This window comes from Dysidea avara, chromosome 12 (assembly GCF_963678975.1).
Source record: "Dysidea avara chromosome 12, odDysAvar1.4, whole genome shotgun sequence".
Taxonomy (NCBI): Eukaryota; Metazoa; Porifera; class Demospongiae; order Dictyoceratida; family Dysideidae; genus Dysidea; species Dysidea avara.
Window position 1 is genome coordinate 18,459,243 of NC_089283.1, and position 13,743 is coordinate 18,472,985.

Sequence of the window (13,743 nt, forward strand, 5' to 3'; positions counted from 1 at the left end):
CTGATTATGATTTATACCCCCCAATTCTGATTTGCTGTTTCGGTGTATGAATCATTGAGTTATTTGGTAATTTGTCAAATTTATAGGTTAATTACATGCTTTATTTGTACAGCAACATAATATTCTCACCATTACATATAAAGTTTACAATCTCTAATAATGCAGTTAATAATTTATAGTATTATATGTATAAATGCACTGAAGACCACTAAATGCAAGTGTTATACAGCTGTAACATTCTATTCTGAATTGTCGGCATGACTCTCATCAGTTTCTTCTTCGTAACTTTCATTGCCTTCAATGCATGCTAGCTCTTTTCTAATTGTTGCAGCAATCCTGGCATACCCCACAACACCCACATAACTTCTACCTTTCTGTAGGGAAATGACTCCAGTAGATACTGTAAAGTAACATTCATAATAACACACATGCAGCTAGGTACGTAGCTAACAGGAATCACAAATTTGTTTCCCCTTATACTGTAGCTATGCTGTATTTTTATTGATTAGTAGAGATGGAGTGCCACATTTGTTATCCCATTCAATTTCCAAGGTTTAGTTCATATCATATATACATAGGTGATACAATAATAGAATGCCAAATTTGTTATCCCATTATGAAATCTATAGACTCTATTTAGTTACTAGGCTGTTTTGTGTGGGTAATATGTAAATATCATATACTCCACCTTGTTTTATAATACATGAATGCTCCACACCTTTAGGCACAATATAACATATACTCAGTATCTCCAGCCTCGGGCCTTTAGGCTTATAAATTCCATAGATTCTGCATCATATCTGTATAACTATTATGTGTATTAATTGGTGGAGTTACATTTAAGTATGAACTAAATGTACGTACATTGCCCCAATGTTGATGTAAAAGAGAACGTTGATCAGGGATCCATACGATTAAGCATGGCATGCATCCAAGATAGAGCCCTTCCAGATTAGTTTTCTCATTGAGCAGTCATGTATAGCTACTTAAACTTTCTGAATTGGAAACATTTTCAAACTTAGCCACCAAATTCAATTCTGAGGGATAGGCAAGTCCTCCAAATAATATTGTAAGAGAGATGAGCATTTTCAAGACAAATTTCTATTCGTAAAATTTAGTAATCTCAAAATAATAAATTATTGTATCTGTAATGCCTCCCACTTACAATCTATTAGTCATACACTAATATTGTAGATGTTTCTCTGTGCGTTTGTGCACTGATGTCCAAACACTACATTTAGGCCAAAGATTAGACTGTTTAAATGTGATCTACGCCAAGGATATAATGTTCCACTACTACTACTATGTATGTACAGTGTACTTGCAGTTTAAGTAGAGTTGATTTTACTCTCAGACTCATTAGGCAACCCCAGAGGTAGGACGCAAGTATAGTAGGAGTTTCAGACTTTAGATTCATATTCAATGAAATTATAAGACTGGCCTGAGTATAAAGTATATAATTTATATTGTTAGTTTTACCTGAATACTGGTCTGTTTCAACAATGATCTCCATGATTGTGTTACCCGGGAATGATAGCAGTTCAATAATGTTCTCCCGCAGCTTTTGTTTGTTGTCAACAACAAATATATTATGGTGCCTCTTGGAAAAGTGCTCCTTTCTCACTTGGCCATCGATAGAAAAATGACCCAGGACAACGACACCCACGGCATCAACCAGCTGAAATCCACTTCCTATAATCACCACACATTATTATGAAGAATATAGCTGTGGTACACCAGTTTGTAAAACATGCAGACTTTGTAATATTGTAAACAGCAATCACATTATTTATGTAATTTACCTGTACAAGAAATGCTTTGATCATAAAAGAAAGCAACCTGCACAGCTTCAACACATTGTCTCAAGGATTCTTCCACCATCACTGCTTGCTCACGGCATGTGCAAATCATAGCAATGTTGAAATATGGAAGCGTTGCACTCTCCAAGCAATTTATCTGCCTGCAGGTTAAAGCCGCTTGCCTTATCTGTGTATCATCCCATTCCTATACAGTACAATGAAATAGTACATAATAGTATAGCTACAGTATATAAGGTGTATAGCATAATATTTATATTTATGTAGACAGTATCCGGTGCTGTGGTAATGATCATTAAATTTTTGCTTTGTATTCATAAATAGTATGTAAACACATTAACCACTCAAGTTTGATAAGCACTCTTGAAGAGCATATATGTACACTGCTATACGTATATACACACAGAGAAGTGCATGCACCATAACTATACAAGTTTATGATGTGTACAGCCTGATAAACCCATCCAAATTATATTAATCCCTGTGCGCATTACAAAGAAGTACAAGACAAAAGTGCAACAAAAGGGTGCCAGATATGATAAACAGTACTAGTATAGCCAAACTGGACTTGTAAATAATTTATTGCCCAATGAAAGATTGATGAAATAACATGCGCACAACTAGGCTAGTTCAATGGGTTTATTAGCTCATGTGAATTACACCTGGCTTTAAGAATACTATGGGGTAAAGCTTTATCAGAGGACCAAAGAAAGATCATTGCTGCATATGCATGCTATAGCTAATAAGAGGTGCTGCAAAATTAGGCTACCATAATAGCATAATTGCTTTACAGTGACTAGCACTGAAGGTCTGACAGCAACATGTACAGACGGTATTTCATAATTACAAACAGTTAGTAAAAAATGGTGTCTATTTATAGGCTTTCTAATATTTACACTCCATGCCTTTCGGCACAATATTATGTTCAATACCTCAATGAGTACACACTCCTAATTAACATGCAGTAATATTACAAGGGTACATGAATTTATAATCAGGTCCTTAATAGTGGTCTCACTGCACTCGTTCACTACAGCCTCGGGCCTTCATGTTTTGTAAATTCTATAGACTCCACGTTATGCCCATATGTGACTGAATTTGACAAAACCCGGCTTCGACGCACAAAACTTCGTTAGGAGATATGGCGATTTTAAGTAATCATTGTGTAATAACTTCCCAGTGCCTACAGCTGTGCAAACAAAATTTGCACCAAGTATGCATCTATTTACTAGCTATCACTGAGTGGGTGTATACATTTCTGATACCCAAAATTAGCCCTGTTTTGGGCAGCTTTTCTCGAGTGAGTAATAATATCACAGGTGATAGTAATAGGGTGGGAGGGTGGGGGTGGATAGTAATAGGGTGGGAGGGTGGGGGTGGATGGTGGTCTTAATATACGGGTATAAAATGGAGTAAGAAGACGATTGGAATCCAGAGGCCAAGTTTGGGCTCTCCATGGCCCTCAAATCACTCCAAATTGACCGAGAACACTATTGGTGAGCTCTCTGTGAAGTCCCAGCTCACTACACACCATTATCACAAAGCCATGGCCATTCAATGACGCCAATCTCCCACTCGTGGCTTTGACAGGGTCGGAAGAAAGCTGCCACAGAAACCAGACTTGCCAGTCCTGAAGGAAGTACAGTGTGGAATGTGATAGTGTATTAGGCCAGCAATCCATTTCTGGTAAAAACGTAAGTTTGATTTTGTGTGTGTGGAAGCCTTGTTATGTGAAATCCGGTCACATATAACTATTATGCAATTATTACCTATGCTGATGGTTTTAATTAATGTTTCTCCTGCTTGCAAAACCCACCACAATTTGTGACTTGTTTTGACAAAACCAGGCTTCCTGAGCTCTGTGTATAACCTTCACAAAGCAAAGTTTCACAGTTAAAGTAAATGATTATCTAATTTCCTCACTTTAACCAACTACAACTTTACCTCTCAGAAGCTATTGACCTAGAATTTTCACCCAAGGCTTTGACAGTATTATGAGAAAAAGTCCAAAATTTGGACTCCTCCTTTGAGTTATGGTCCTTAAGCTAAAAAACTAGATGTGTGTGGATTCCTGGTTTTGTTAAATTCATGCAGTCATATAAGTATGGTGAAACATGAATCCTGGCTGATCACCAATAGGTGTTAGCTCTCGTGTTAACATCTATGGATTTTTTGCTGGCTAAGAAATCTTTCAACACTGGCCAAATACCAGTCATGGTGAATTGGTCATGTACCTTAGGAATTGAAGTAAGGATCAGGTTAGATCCTGAGTATGATGGATACGACTGCTGCACTTTAGCCAGAGTAATATTATTGATGGACAGTTCAATGACAACAGCTTCTGATCCCTGATAGACATGTCTGTTCTTCTCATAATGTTTTTCTCCTTTCAATGCAGCTTGTATATATGATCGGAAAGAGTCTGGGACACCTTTGTTGAAATTTAAGCCAAGGAATTGACTGAAATTTTCTTCACTTGTGTGCCAAGGAAATCGAACCCTTGCTTCTTCCCATGATGAGTTGGTGGTAGTGGCTCTGGCAAACACTTTCTTCACATTCTCTAGAGCTCTGAAATTATTTGATTGCTTCTTCATCTCTTCTAGAGTTATCTTACAATCAGCTACTTGTTGTAAAATTTGCTCTTGGAATGATGGGGCCAGATTATGGAGACACTGGAAGTGGTGTTGTTTGAATTCAGGCTTTGAAATAAGGCTCTTTTTGCTTAATTTTTGATCCTTGAGCTTTCCATCTTCGAACTTCTCCATCACGATCACAGCCTTCTCCCATACCAATGGAGCAAACGCTGCTTGTGAAAAAATATTTTCACATTGCGTTCTAGACATATTAGCTGCTTTCGAACCTGAATTTAATAGCTTCTTTATTTGTATGTAGCTAGCTCTACCCTAGTTTCATGTGAACAGCTATTAGTACGACGATACCTTGGTGTGTGTTACGGCACTGAGCTAGCTACCTAGCTAAGCCGGTCAGCAAGTGTCTAGGCGAGTGTTACCGTGGGAAGCTGGTTTGTTTGTAACTAATGGAAGACAGCCAGGACTCAGTAATTGTCATAAATGATGCAATATTCTTTGATGAAGTAGATGAAGAACTGTTGGAAACTTAGGCTGAAGATTTAAGCCAAAATGAAGACTCATTCATTTTCGTATTCAGTGAAGAAGACTCACTAACCGCAGTGTCTGAACTAACAAGGGGTAATGGTAACTTCAACAATTCCTTTCTAAGCAAGGACAACTGTTCCTTTACTGTTTTGGAGCCTGAAATACAACTTGGCATGTACCACTATTATAATAGCAATATTTTCATTGAGACAGATGATGATGATGCAGAATTGAACAGCATGATTCCTAGGTTTCACTCAACTCCTACCTCGAGTCCTCTTTTGTCATCAACTAGTAATCTTCTACAACAGCATGACACTTCTGACATTGCTACTATGCTAGCAGAGACAGATTCACTAATTATTTTGGAAAATGAATCAGTCTCACCACCTACAAAAAGGGGCAGATTTGAGTCAGGAACTGGTCTAGAAAATGAATGTTGCAGTCAATATTGTTTGTCACAGTTTGCTGCTTCTGAGCAGCTAGACCGCTTACTTTTTTTTCAATCCATGACCATTTCTGATCAAAACCAATTTCTAATTGGTTCGTTTCAATTGATGTCTAGTACAGGGTCTAACTCTATTCAACACATTATCAAGGGGAGAGCGGTTTGCAGAAAGGGGTATATGAAAATGTTTAAAATATCGGAGAAGAGGTACCAGCGAAACTTGAAACTGTTTCAGTCCAATCCAACTGTCAAGTTCACAAGAAAAGCAGTATCCCGCAGAGATTCAGTGAAAGTGTCAGAAGCTAAGGCTTGGATGACTCGATATTTCAACAGAATTGGTGACAGTATGCCACATATGGACCAAGTACATTTGCCACATGGGTTGGCAAAGAGAGATGTGTATTACATGATGAAAGGTCAACTACTTGAACAAGGATTAGAAACAGTTATGTCACTTTCACACTTTTATACCATTTGGGAGATGTCATTTAAGAATGTCGTGATTCCAAAGGTAAGTATACAGGGGGTGTACATATGTACAGTGTAACAGTGTAGTACGTACATACATACTGTACGCATACATAACTCTTGACTGTGTCTTGTTGCTTTGTTATATCTACTGTATTTTGTAAATGCCATAAGCACTGTGCATGCAAACTGGCGGTTTCTATCGAAACCTCAGAAACCCATCTAGATCCACCACTGATATAGATGTATGCTTTGTTCAACAGAGCTCTGTAAATAAATGCATGTCCTTAGTACATGGGCATGTCCAGGATTTTTCCAAAGTGGTTTTCAGATAAAGTTTCATGTGCAGTGGTTTGAGGACACAGTTTAAATTTTATTAGATCCATCATCTCATGGATAGTATATAAACTCTTTTCCATGCTGTATGCATTGTTTCCTTTAATTCCTAAATATCAATACTGGTTATAATGCATGGCTATAGTCTGCAATAATTCAAATACACACTCATCTCCAATTGAAAGTATCCCATTATAGTATATTGTTGCCTTGCCTTGTTATCATTATTAATCTGAGCTATTTGTGTTGTTTATGCAGAAGGTAAAATTTCACTGGGGGTTTCTGGAACCCCAAAACTCCCTTCAATATACCCCTAGGCAAAAAATTCATTGCCATGAACACTTACTATCATTGGGGTTTAGATATCTGAGAGTCCATTGCACTTGGAAATTTGTGTATATGTGTGCATTATGTGCAAAATTTGGTTGGCTGGTAAACCAGAATATTTAATATGTATATGCTCAATAAAGTGTTACAATAGACTAAGTGCGTACTGTGTACACTGAAAAATCAAGCTTGAAAATTTATGTACAAATGTTTATATTGTTTTTGCAGCACAGTCTCTTTAGTAAGTGCAATATTTGCACTAAATACAACAAAGAAAGATTGTTCCTCAGAAAAGACCGTCTGAAGAAGTTAAAGGACAAATACCAACGTCATCTCAAAAATGTCGAGTGAGTTGTGCTTATACTCTTATACCTTTTGTAATTAGAAATTGTTTAGGCAAGAAAGGAATAAATATCAGCACCACCGTGAAAAGTCTCGCAGCAATCCAAGCAAATATCTCACTGTTATTATTGACGGAATGGATCAAAACAAAACCAATATTCCAAACCTATGTCCAACTCCAAAGGCTGTACAGACTGTATTTAGACTACAAACACACTGCACTGGCGTCCTTGCTCATACAAGATCTCACAAAGGAAAGAAAGCCTACGCTCTGTATGACATTTGTCAATGGCCACAGGATGTCAACCTGACACTTCATGCTCTTTTACATGTGCTGCTTGACTTTGTTGAGAATTTGCCGGAGGTTCTATATCTACAACTTGACAATGCAGGAAACCAGAACAAAAACCGTTATCTCCTAGGTTTTTGTGCATTACTTGTAGAGAAGAAGATATTTCGAAAGGTACAGTATTACATACATTTATTTACTACATTTCTAGTTATTCATAATCAAGTTTACACTCACTACACTGTAGTGTCCATAGGACACCATAATTTCTCAATACAGATACCGCTTTTAATTGGTGTCCGTGCTGGGAAATTTTGGTACCCTGTGAAGTGATGCACCAATAAGAGACTTTGCTGATTAGCTGACATTTGAACTCACATATTGGCCGATATATACCAATAACAGATCTGATGTTTATGTTTTTTGTCCTAAAATATCACCAGGGTTAGTAAATTCAATCAGCTCAATACATATATATATATATATGCTGATAATAAATGATATCAAAATTATCTACTGATTAAACAGTCCTATAAACAATATAAAATTAATTTTTAAGTATTGAATAGTATTAAGCAAGCTTTAATTTTAGTACTGAATTTCTTTTTATTCAAATATAGGTAACCATCAACTTCTTACCTGTTGGTCACACACATGAAGACGTTGACCAATTTTTTTCCAAGATGGCTTCTCAGCTAAGAAAGACTGGTGCTGAAAGCATTCCTGGTGAGCTTGCATGTATTTCACAGTGTACTGTAGCTATAGGGACCCACTGGTTATTCTGGCATAATTTTGAAAGAAAAAATATTAAACATATAATTTTAGCATACTAGATTAATTGTACCATACTATAAACCCTTCTTCCAAAAATGCTAGTCAAAATTAACAGTCAGCAACTCTAATAATTAAAGTAATCAGGTAACTGACTGTTAAGCTACATAGCATTTATAATAGGACTTGATCAATGTTTCAGCCACTTATATTTATGTCCACAGAGACATGAAAACTGATGCATGAATATTGAGCACAATTTTGAGTCAAAACTTTTAAGCAGTGCAATATACCATAACAGGAAAAGGAATAATAGGTGGGTTCCTATAATAGCATATTATTAATGATGCCATTATACAGTGTATAGTTATAGCTATAGACTTTTGCAAATTTGCTTCTTAATCTCATTTTATATATTAATATTATGTTTTGTATGCACTGCCTCTATATGCAGATCTCTTACATGCCACGACAACAAGCATGGAGCCAACTCCAACGGCCCATTTGTTGGAAGCAATTTACGACATCAAATCTTGGATAACACCACATTTAAACAGCTTTCATGGGCATAGCCAACCACATTGCTTCAAGTTCATCCTTAACGACCAAGGGAAGGCTGTGATGTATTTTCGAAACTGGACTACAAGCCCGTGGTGCTCTGAAGAGGAGGCAGCAGTGATTTTAAAGGTAATTATATGTACTTTAAGGAGAAATATCTTATACATGTAATTATGATCATCTTAGAGCCTGCCTGACACCAATCCTGGATTTGCAACACCCTCCTTTTTAAAAGTAGAGCCATCAAGGCTTTTTGAAAGCATACCAAAGTTTAGGAGTTGGGTGTCTCCTACTGCATGGAGTAATTGGGAACACTTTTTAGACAAAGGGTTAGATCAGTTTTCGCAGTGTTCCTGACAGTAACAGTGGATGGCCATTGCCGGTTCTTCATTGTGCATCGCAAAGAACTCCAAGACCATGTGACAATGATATGTGCACCACTAATGCTGATGGTGAAGGAAGAATCCTTGAAGACATGCTAGATGAAGAGAGAGTTCCTGTTCAGGTATGTACGTATGTAGTACAATAAATGTTTCGGGTGCTCAGTAGTTTACAGTATAATATATATAAAAGCAATGGAACCTCTCTTAAAAACTCTCCAAATTAAGTGCTCAATCAACAAAACCTCCTTAATAAGGACAAAAATTTTGGTCCCAACAGATCACACCAATGAATTTTTACCTCTGAAAGAGGGAAACCTCTATATTTCAGCAAAAGTGGCCAAAAATTCTTGGTCCCAAAGTGTCCGTTATAGAGAGCCTCCACTGTGCATAAACTTTGATCATCTGTTTTGTATAAGCCAACAGTCGTATATTGATGACAAGCGTTTAATTGCATGTTAGACTAACTTAGACTCTATTTAGGCTGTTTTGTGTAGGTAATAAATCTCAAATACTCCACCTGGTTTTCTAATATACTCCACACTATCAGGCACAATACAACATTATGTTCAAAACTAGGTCTATCCAATGAGTATGCATTTTTCATGTCACTTATTTTGTCGTGTGAGCATGCATGGTTGCCGTGGCGTTAGTATTATCGCAAGACAAAAACAGCTGCTTTTGTCTACGGTATGACCATGTACTTTTTACTAATTATATAAATGTTAGTTAGCTTTATAATGCAAGTTACAGAATGTAAATTATGTAGTCCCAATGCCAAGATATAACCTGTTATGTGAGTTTGTGCCTACATGATTATTTTTGCAGGCCCCGGTGGTTACATATTATAGGTACTGTAGCAGTGTATACAGTAGTTGTAATTGTACATTTCCTATGCAGAAGCTAGTATCTAAAGTAGAATCAGTTCACGTTAACATGTTTCTTGTTAATAAAACTCTAGTTACATGGGACAGTTGTCCAAACATTTGGTAGCACTGTGAAGCCCTTTAAATGCTGGAATTGTGGTACTCCCCTCTCAGCAAGGTTGTTACTACCCTCTCAGCAAGGTTGTACAAATTTGTTACTCCCTCTCTCTGTACAGTTTATTTGTTATTCCCCTCTCAGCAAGGTTGTACAAATTTGTTACTCCCCTCTCTGCAAGGTTGTACAAATTTGTTGCTACCCTCTCAGTAAGGTTGTACAAATTTGTTATTCCCCTCTCTGCAAGGTTGTACAAATTTGCTATTCCCCTCTCTGCAAGGTTGTACAAATTTGTTACTATCCTCTCAGTAAGGTTGTACAAAGGTTGTACAAATTTGTTATTCCCCTCTCTGCAAGGTTGTACAAATTTGTTACTATCCTCTCAGTAAGGTTGTACAAAGGTTGTACAAATTTGTTATTCCCCTCTCTGCAAGGTTGTACAAATTTGTTACTACCCTCTCAGTAAGGTTGTACAAATTTGTTATTCCCCTCTCAGCAAGATTGTACAAATTTGTTACTCCCCTCTCAGCAAGATTGTACAAATTTGTTACTCCCCTCTCTGCAAGATTGTACAAATTTGTTACTCCCCTCTCTGCAAGGTTGTACAAATTTGTTATTTCCCTCTCTGCAAGGTTGTACAAATTTGTTACTACCCTCTCAGTAAGGTCGTACAAATTTGTTATTCCCCTTTCAGCAAGGTTGTGCAAATTTGTTACTCCTCTCTCAGCACAAATTTGTTACTACCTTCTCTGCAAGATTGTAAAATGTTATTTTACTCCTATAACAAAAATGCATGCATGAATAGTGGTACTTACAAGATCCTTCCACCATATAGGTTTACACTGGAAATTACAGACGACCTACTTCAACCACTAGAGATGTTGTTACAGTTGATAATGTTAATACAATTGAAGTTGGTAATCTAGTTGCTTTGAATGTGATGAATTGTAATCTCCGGCCGCTTGTGGCAAAAGTTACAAAGGTCAATGAAAGCGACATGGAGGTCATTTGGTTAGAAGGAAGTTACACTAGGCCTTGGAAAACGGCTAAGAAGAAGGAAGGTCGTAATTTGGTTGACTGGACAGACTCTGTGCCAAAATCTTCCATTATTCTCTTTGACTTCAAGCTTACACCATCAAACAGATTGAGAAAGGCCACTGTAGAACATTTGAAGGATGTTTACAGTAAAATAGATGAATAGTTATATTGACTTTATTCCAGTATACTGTAGAATTATGGATTACTATAAAAATATATGAATATTATAACAAGATTTGTTCATTGACAAAAATACAAAATATAATGCCACTCTACTATGTTGATTGCAGTACAAAATGTAAAAAAGTGCCTCCACATATTTTTTTGTTTATTCCATTTGAATGATAAGATCAGCATGTTCTGTGGACAAAGACAAAAATGTATATTAAACCAAGAAAAATCTGTTAAAATTACCAAACTATTAATAAAACTCAGTAGAATAATTGCATTTCATAACAAGTAGAAATAAATCAGAATCAGTTGTTGAATGATTAACATTTAATGTTACAACTTCATTAATAATTGTAGTTGGTTGTATCAACATATATTTTATTCTTGGCCGCTCCAGATATCAGCTCTTTCACTTGCCTGTTTGTCTTTATCTATAGCTGAGCTGTTTTTTCAAGTACTTGTAGTTTGTTGGGTGTGCCGTTTTTTACAGCAAAGGTGTTTTTGGAGGAGGATATCATTAATTTTTTATCAGTTATATAATTGAAAGACTCAATCCATGGGGGTGTATGATGAATTCTGCATTGTAGCGGTGTTGAGACAAAACACAAAGTGATGAACATATGTGACTGGATTTTGGAAAAACGATCCAAATCGCACATTAGAAGTTTCGAGATAAACGGTTTTAAAGAATTGAAGCCAGCATAACTCTCCAAGGATAGCAAGCACGCGTATGAAATTTACACAAAAGATGCATCAATCTGTTACCTTTCAAGCCACTTCCAGTACTTGTAGCTGCTTGTACAGTTTCCCGCCAAATAAGATAGAAAATCTGAGCAGTTAGACGAGCGAAGTAGTATCACGAGTGCTCACAAAGGGGTGGAGGCTGGGGGGTGGAGGCTGGGGGGTGGAGGCTGGGGGGTGGAGGCTGGGGGGTGGAGGCTGGGGGGTGGAGGCTGGGGGGTGGAGGCTGGGGGGTGGAGGCTGGGGGGTGGAGGCTGGGGGGTGGAGGCTGGGGGGTGGAGGCTGGGGGGTGGAGGCTGGGGGGTGGAGGCTGGGGGGTGGAGGCTGGGGGGTGGAGGCTGGGGGGTGGCGGGGAGGGCAAAAGATAGGCCTCAAAATGGAGGCAGACCACGATTGGAGTCCAGACACGAGATTACAGGGCTGTGCTGGCTCCTTAGTGGCTGATATGTAGCAAAATCTACAGAGAACACGTCTGGCCAACATTATAAGGCTGTCCACCAGTAAACCACTGATTCTTGCCAAGCCAGGTCCTTCACAAGGCCTGAAACCGCCATTTGGGCACTCCACACCACCCAGAAAAGACGTCTATTAAAACCAGCCTCGTGTAGTTTGAGTAGTGCTGAGGGTCAAAACTTGTAGTACGATAGTGTAGCTATCCACTGGTGGTGTTAGTTTGATTTTGCCTGATGTGCGATTTGGTTCGGTTCTGTAAAATCTGGTCACATATACTATACATCCCTACTAGCTGTGAATTGTTATTAGAACCAGGGCTGGTGGAAACTGCAATTTATTGGTCAGGCCAAGTAATGGCTACAGTCAGGGTTACCACTAAAGATGAGTGCAATACACTTATTTGCAAAGCATGCCTTTCTAGGTTGTCTGGGAAGATACCAAATCTGAAAAAATGACATATCTGAGATTACGTCTGGGAATGTTTTCAGATAAAAATCTAACACTTTATGCTATATTGTTTGATCACTGTTCTATTAAAGTATTTTATTATTCCTGACTGTTCTATTTGAAAGTATTGATACTTTTCCATGAATAATTAAAGCTTGCTATGGCCACTGCCATATAGGCCATAGTGTCCTAAGGACAACTCAGAAACTTGGTTTGCCACTCACAGCACAAGATGCTTTGCTGAGGGTCTATTAGAAATTACAAATGTGGAACACCAGACTATACTATTTTCATTTCAATACATAGACCCATGCATACATCATAATAGCACAAGGCACACACAAAATGTGCAAACACTATATATACTACCCATGTCCACGCATATACACCACATATTGGCAGATTTTGCAAATTCGTGAGTAACTCGCTGGTGCCTTATTGCTTCATTGTGAAAGTTTTGTGGGATATACAGTCCTTGGATATATAGCTCCATTTCACACAAGTTTTACGAAGATGAGGCCAACTATTAGAGAGATATTCAGGTAAGACACAAAAGCATACTGGTTTCCAATACAAAATTATTTTACGTAACTTCATAATTATATTCCATATATAGTTGGTATATAATTTACAAGTACCAATAATTGGTACCTGCTGATAATTGGTGACTTACGCTAGGTTGCCATGAATTTTTTATTCAGTAGAATTTTATACTGCCAGATTTACTGCAAAGGTATCTGTAATACTGTGTAATGGTAGAAGAGGGAGTATCTGTTTGCACTTTGTATAAAATAATAATGTTTTGTGCAACTTAATTACTTATGTCTTATGCATATGACTAGTTACTTACTTGCAAGTTTTACACAAAACATAACAGTGCATTTTGGCAGGTGGTTAATCCGTGGACTCGCGGGCTGTCATTTTAAGCTACAGCAGTAGACAAGCCAGAGAAAGGGCTCCGGCCCAGATCCAGTCACATATGGCATAATTCTCAATATTGCATAATATAATGCATGTACATTTTGATAATTATTTACATGCGTATGTTTGTATATAGCTC

General features: G+C 37.6%; 2 protein-coding genes across 2 annotated transcripts; one reads left to right on the top strand and one right to left on the bottom strand.

The window, feature by feature from the left end:
* Window positions 1–50: 50 nt before the first annotated feature.
* Window positions 51–4,650, bottom strand: LOC136241875 (uncharacterized). Its single transcript, XM_066033260.1, has 4 exons — window positions 4,052–4,650; window positions 1,803–2,004; window positions 1,480–1,692; window positions 51–400 (listed from the first exon to the last, which is right to left on the bottom strand). The coding sequence occupies exons 1-4, from the start codon at window positions 4,580–4,582 to the stop codon at window positions 240–242; spliced, it is 1,107 nt and encodes a 368-aa protein (XP_065889332.1). The 5' UTR covers window positions 4,583–4,650; the 3' UTR covers window positions 51–239.
* Window positions 4,651–4,811: 161 nt separating this feature from the next.
* LOC136239900 (uncharacterized) lies at window positions 4,812–8,643 on the top strand. Its single transcript, XM_066030644.1, has 5 exons — window positions 4,812–5,892; window positions 6,741–6,859; window positions 6,909–7,317; window positions 7,764–7,869; window positions 8,369–8,643. The coding sequence occupies exons 1-5, from the start codon at window positions 5,107–5,109 to the stop codon at window positions 8,641–8,643; spliced, it is 1,695 nt and encodes a 564-aa protein (XP_065886716.1). The 5' UTR covers window positions 4,812–5,106.
* Window positions 8,644–13,743: the final 5,100 nt, after the last annotated feature.

Bases quoted from the DNA above. Each gene is read 5' to 3' on its own strand.
- LOC136241875 (XM_066033260.1), bottom strand. From the start codon at position 4,582: ATGGAGAAGTTCGAAGATGGAAAGCTCAAGGATCAAAAATTAAGCAAA. The intron at 2,005-4,051 runs GTACATGACCAA...TGTACTGTATAG, and splicing joins TCCTTACTTCAATTCCTAAG to GAATGGGATGATACACAGAT. The intron at 1,693-1,802 runs GTAAATTACATA...TGGTGATTATAG, and splicing joins TCAAAGCATTTCTTGTACAG to GAAGTGGATTTCAGCTGGTT.
- LOC136239900 (XM_066030644.1), top strand. From the start codon at position 5,107: ATGTACCACTATTATAATAGCAATATTTTCATTGAGACAGATGATGAT. The intron at 6,860-6,908 runs GTGAGTTGTGCT...GAAATTGTTTAG, and splicing joins CGTCATCTCAAAAATGTCGA to GCAAGAAAGGAATAAATATC. The intron at 7,318-7,763 runs GTACAGTATTAC...ATTCAAATATAG, and splicing joins AGAAGAAGATATTTCGAAAG to GTAACCATCAACTTCTTACC.